Genomic DNA, 5704 nt, shown 5'->3' with positions numbered 1-5704 from the left:
ATCGTCCATATCCTAAGCGAGAGAGAAAGAGAGAAACGAGCGAGAAACGAGGGGCGCGTAAGCTAGAGTTACGGATATAAATTACTGTTAACGCGCTAGTAGCTGGTTATGTTTGATGTTGGTTTAGGTTGAATGAGTTTTGCGGAAAACGGAAGCAGTAGGAGCAGCAGCAGCAGCAACGGCAGCATCATCACACAGGGGCATCTATTGGCGATAGCAATTTAGCGTAAGGTTAGCGTTATTATGTTAGGCCGTTTTTTTGTTATCCATTTCGATCGATTATTTGCGAATGATGGTAAAACGGTGAGGGTGAACGGGAGGGTGGTTTTCAATAAGCCAACGGGATAAAATTTAGGGTTGACTTTACTAAAAACGGACCAGTCGTGGAGGGACTGGGGCATGGGGAGATGGGGAGATAGGAAAGGGAAGCATTTAAGCTATAAACACGATATACTCACTCGTACGAGAAACGAAAGAAAATCACACAAACACCACACACAGACACACGTACACACACACGTACACCCAATCTTAACTCTGGAAGAAGAATGAAAAAAAAACAGACACAAACTATCCTTAAACACAGGTAATACTCACAATACCCGTAGGTGATGCTGAAACACGGAACGAAAGAATCCAAGAAAGTGTACATTCGTCAAGGAAAACTCGCAAAGAGATAAGAGGATTAACTTCAAACCGAAAAGATGAGCCGAACAATGGTTTTTGTTGCTAACAATAAAAAGAATAATTCGGAAACTTGAAGAAAGCGGTGTCTTTTGTTTCAGTTTTATTTCCATATTACAATGCAATAAGAGCATTTTTTATCTTAGCTTGTGATAGTGCCAAACATGATCTCTCTACCATATCAGCGGATTAGTCTGAAAAGGAACGGATTGCCGTTGTTGGGGTAGATTGTCGTGAACCGATTCTTATCGCTCTACCATATCGCAAATTGCTCGTCGTTGTGTTTGATATTCCATTGTCCTTCTCCTAAACGATTTAAACGATTTGGTAGCAGTAATTGAAAAGAATCCGGTTTTTCGTAAGTTAGTAGTGTATTTATTAATCTTTGCTTATAATCTAACGTATCTACATGCTTATTAATTGATTTATTCGACTGTACAAGCGTCTCTGGTCCATCCAACGCCTGCTCCTCTGGGATACTTGCACCAGCCACGACACAGTAGACGGATTTAAAACACATTCACTCGTCGAAATCTTTGGGCAACCTCATCTTAACATCTAACGTTCTATTGATCCTAGCGTGTCTAGCTATTTTCATCTTCCAATTCTTCGTCGTCACTGAAATAGCTGCTTTTCTTATACTTTAACCTTTTTACGGCAGTTGGAGGATGAGCAGTTGAGGTCGATTCACGATCGGAATCGCTACCCGATCCTGCGTTGGGCTCGCCAACGGTGACCTGCTTTCGTTTTCCGCTTTTGATGGCTTTGCGAGGTGGTGTTTTGCTGCCCAGCACATTATTGGGGCAACTGTAGCTCATATGGCCATCGCTGCCACACTCGAAACAACGACTTTTGTTCGAATAATTCTTCCGTACTGCATTTTCAGCCCCTTTCCCGTTGTCCTTAGCTATGCTGGCCTTCAACGTGCGACCGAACATTTCCTTGTTATTGCAGGCGTTACAACAGTTCAGCGCTTCTTGGGGTGTCGAGTACAGAATGAACGCCACCCCTTTACTTTTTCTGCTGATCTTATCGCGCAGTATCGTCACTCTGCAATCAGAAAGCAAGGATATGGAAGGATTATTTGCACGCAGCACTAATCAAAACCACTTTCAAGCGAACTTACTTGATAATTTTGCCGTGGGTAGCGAATAACTTGTTGACATCGATGTTGGTCAAGTTGAAGGGAAGATTGGAAACGTACGCCGTGCAGCGCACGTCCGGGACGGAGAGTTTCTTTCGTTTTTCCATGTTCAATCAGGGTTTATCCCAGAACGGCTCTTGAATCCAGGCCTTCCTGGGCCTTCGCAAGCTACCCTGAGGGTATAGCACTCTACTATCTTAGAGACCGGTCACCATGGGCACCAGTCCCGATTTTCTGTGTTTGCTTCGTTTATCTACTATTTTAACAGTTATTTGCCTTGTAACCTGTTGTCCTCCGGATGTACCGCATTTAAGATGTTCCGATGAGATTGCAATCTGTTAATTCCAGTTGATAGCTCAAAAGGATAACCGTAATTGTAATTACAGCCGATGCTGCCGTCTGGAAGGAGAAATCTATCAATAAAGCATCTGATCGATCTCTTGTATCACGAACATTTTTACTTGCCGGTGCCGTATCCGATGGTTTCTTTTGGAGACGCCCGGATCTCGACCACAAATCAAACTTTGCTTTGCTGAGTTGATTGTGACTCGGTTGATTGGTTGACTCGTGAGAACGGAACCGCCGACGGGGATGTTTGGGAAACGACTTAAATTCTCTCGTATCACCTTTATCTTGATGTGTCCTTCTGTTTCGGTTCGGCGTGCGTTGAGCAGCTGCGGCACCGGGCCGGCTACCACTCCGGGCCAGAGCAGTTTATGATAGTTCTCCGGAAAGAATGGGCGGCTCCTCCCAATTGTTCTCCGGGAGGGACCTTTCGGGTTTCGGTAGGGGAAAGAAGATCGTTATCCTTGTGCGTTGTCACGAAGTCCTTTTCCGGCTGCGGTTGTTGTTGTTTTGGTTTTGACGGTCAGGGTCAGGGAAATGTTTCTATTCCGCTCACTCTTAGCAGAACTCAGGCTTGTGCGGGCGAGAGGGCTTCGTCGTTGACACCACTCCGTTTCCAGGAGTTGAATTTAAAACAACCGTTAAAAACGGTAAGCGGAACGGAAGCATTTTTTTAGCGCCCATTCTCTCGTCACATCCTTGCTGCTGCGCTACCACAAACAAACTAAAACACTCCAGCATATCCCCAAGCAATTCAAATATGTATTTATCCATCTCCATTTGGACCCCTGGACAGATTGATTGTGAACGAAGAATACAAAACGGACGCAGCAGCTATCCCTCGAGCTAACAATAATTACAACCAAACGAGTACGACAGATCCAAATCCAATTTCAATGAGTACTTAGTATTTTCCTACGATGTGATTACTACGCTACGCCTATCCTCACTTATCGCTGGCCAATTTTTCGTCAGAAGAAAAACGACGAAAGTGATCTTATGTTGTTCTCATGTTGGGTTCTGGTTCACTTAGAAATAACTGGAAATGGAAATGAAAATCACAAAAGAGAAAACCCAAAAACAAAATCTCGCGTGTAGAAAAGAAAGAAAGCCGAACAACACACATCACGCATGGAATGAATATAACAAGAATGTTTAACATTATTAGCTGCAATTAACGGGGCGGCTCCATTTCGCACTGGTTAATCATTTTGCACTGGAATGCGCTATCTACTGTGGTTCGCGGCGATGCTCAGAATTGTAGATTGTTGGAAGTTAAATTTAACGGTAACGTTTGAGAGCTAATCAAAAATTAATGGAGCAGTTAAAAAAAATTACGCCCGCTACCTCCTAACACGATACCTTTAGAACACCGTTCCGATGAAGAGTTCTTTTTGTGCAGTTAGACACCACGGACACGTTTCGTTGTATTGCTCCCTTACAGTTCCCCTTGCTCACCTCCCTTCTTAATTATCTTCAATTTCTCTTGCTTCGGTTTGGGAGTATCGTTGGGCACCGCCTCGTGAATTGGAGCCGGATCCACTGGTTTTCCAGTAGTCGTAGTCGGTGGAGCTGCAGTAGTCGTTGGTGCGGCCGGGGGTTTCGTGGTTTCCGGTTTCTTCTCGGCCGTTTTTGTCTCTGATTGTGGTTTAGGCTTGGCGGTGGTAGCCTTTGGCGTGGCCGTCGTCGTCGGTTTTGGCTTTGGCGTGGTGGTAGTAGTGGTCGTTGGCTTCGGGGTGGTAGTCGTCGTTGTAGTAGGCTTTGGGGTAGTTGTTGTCGTGGTAGGCGGTTTTGGGGTCGTCGTCGTCGGTTTAGGCGTCGTAGTAGTCGTCGTCGTCGGTTTAGGAGTCGTAGTCGTGGTAGGCTTCGCCGTCGTAGTTGTGGTTGGCGCAGGTTTGGCTGGGGGTGGCATAGTTTCCGTGGCCGGTTTGTACTTTATATCGCGCACTTCAATCTTGGGCATTTTCGGAGCCGGAACACGGGCCAAGAACTTGTTGAACGGTGAGCCCAGATACAGATGGTCACCCATTTGGGCGACATGGGAAATACCGCCAGCGGTACCATCGGTACCGTGCAACGATCCAAGCAGTTTACCTCCCCAGCTGATTTTGACCACGGTTTGACGACTCGGTGCCAGGAAGTTAATCGACTCAAAGTGGCCAATCGCATGAATCAGTCGCTGCGTGTGCACATTCGGCAGCACCTGATGAATCAATCGTATCGGTAGCTCTGCCAACGCGAGCATACGGATGAGGAACTTGCGGATAAGCGGAACGTTCGATATGAGCTGAGAAATGGCCGGATTTTCACTGTCCACCGCCTGTATGAGCGGTGCCCAAATGCCTTCAGCATCCGCGATCAGATTATCGACCAAACCTGGCAGCCCATCAATGAACACATCATCGGTGCCTGCCTTCGGGCCCTTCAGATAGTAACGCCGGATCTGAGAAGCCATCGTCTCCGCCACCAGGACAAACTCCTCGTCCGGACTCACCGCAACACCGTTCGCGAAGTAGAGTCGATCCAGCAGCACCTTATTCTTACCGGTGGCACGATCCAGCTGGAACAAGCGACCGGACGGGTTGGCAAAGACGGTAAACACTCCGTCCTGGATGGTAAAGTCCGACGATGAGTCCGTCCAGAAGATGTCTCCATTTCGGGCAACGGCCACACTGTTGAACAGCTTTGGTTTACGGTTCACTCCCTTGCCATCCAGCACGGTATCCGGGGAGACGAGCTGCTTCTTTTCACCACCCTTGGCTAAATCCACTGACCACAGACCGTAGTAGGCGTCGGCCACGATTAAGTTGGAGCCCTTCGTATCGAATGCCAGACCGAGTGGTCGGCCACAGATTTCCTCTTCGAAAGACAACTCTGTAAAAGGAAACCAGCCGGAATAGTGAGTTCCTGCGAAGCGCACGGTCCCCTCACCCTCGCCCAGAAACTTACCGCAGGGTTTACCAAACTTGGCAATGTGCGTGATGTGTTGGCCATTGATGCGGATCACCTCACCGCCGTGAATCGTAGTAAACAGATCCTTCCCATTCACCAGAATCGCCTCCGGGCCATAGATCTTTCCCTCGAATAGTCGTTCCGCGTTGTCGAGATGATCGGTCAGCTCGAGCGCTCCTTTCAGCTCGCGCGGCTTCGATATCCTAAATCAAACGGGTATGCATAATTGAACGCGCGCTGCCTTATGTAATGCCGCATCGGAATCGCCGGCTCTAGACTAACCGGCATCGTCACCGGAACTCACCTGAATCCTTCGAACGGGAAGGTCGTGTTTGGCGGCAGTCCAGGCAACAGCACAATCAGGAAGAAGAAGATCAAAAAGTTGATCACAGCCCTTCGCACCCGGCTAAAAAGACCCATATCGCACGCTCCGTCGATCGTACTTTCACTCCGGACAAAAGGCGGATCCTCCGAGATAGAGAGAGAGAGAGCTGTGAAGAGATTACCGGAAGCTGGATTAACACTCGAACAGATCTCGTTGGGAAGGGAGGTTTACTTACCAATTAGTTTAATCACAGC

General features: G+C 47.5%; 2 protein-coding genes across 2 annotated transcripts in view; both read right to left on the bottom strand.

The window, feature by feature from the left end:
• Positions 1–1048: 1048 nt before the first annotated feature.
• Positions 1049–1967, bottom strand: LOC126570920 (zinc finger CCHC-type and RNA-binding motif-containing protein 1-like). The gene is made up of 2 exons (XM_050229027.1): positions 1811–1967; positions 1049–1734 (listed from the first exon to the last, which is right to left on the bottom strand). Exons 1-2 carry the CDS (start codon positions 1933–1935, stop codon positions 1269–1271), a joined length of 591 nt encoding a protein of 196 aa, XP_050084984.1. The 5' UTR covers positions 1936–1967; the 3' UTR covers positions 1049–1268.
• Positions 1968–2915: 948 nt separating this feature from the next.
• Positions 2916–5704, bottom strand: part of LOC126570918 (adipocyte plasma membrane-associated protein Hemomucin-like) — a 2871-nt gene continuing 82 nt past the window's right edge. Inside the window, exons 1-4 of the mRNA XM_050229024.1 lie at positions 5686–5704; positions 5430–5616; positions 5123–5328; positions 2916–5047 (exon numbers count right to left, since the gene is read on the bottom strand). The exon at positions 5686–5704 is cut by the window's right edge and continues 82 nt beyond it. Coding sequence (XP_050084981.1) covers positions 3612–5047; positions 5123–5328; positions 5430–5545 — 1758 coding nt within the window. The 5' untranslated portion in view covers positions 5546–5616; positions 5686–5704 and the 3' untranslated portion in view covers positions 2916–3611. The remainder of the gene's footprint in view (positions 5048–5122; positions 5329–5429; positions 5617–5685) is intronic.

Source organism: Anopheles aquasalis, chromosome 2, assembly GCF_943734665.1.
Source record: "Anopheles aquasalis chromosome 2, idAnoAquaMG_Q_19, whole genome shotgun sequence".
NCBI classification, from domain to species: domain Eukaryota; kingdom Metazoa; phylum Arthropoda; class Insecta; order Diptera; family Culicidae; genus Anopheles; species Anopheles aquasalis.
This window is presented reverse-complemented; position numbering and strand designations above follow the sequence as displayed.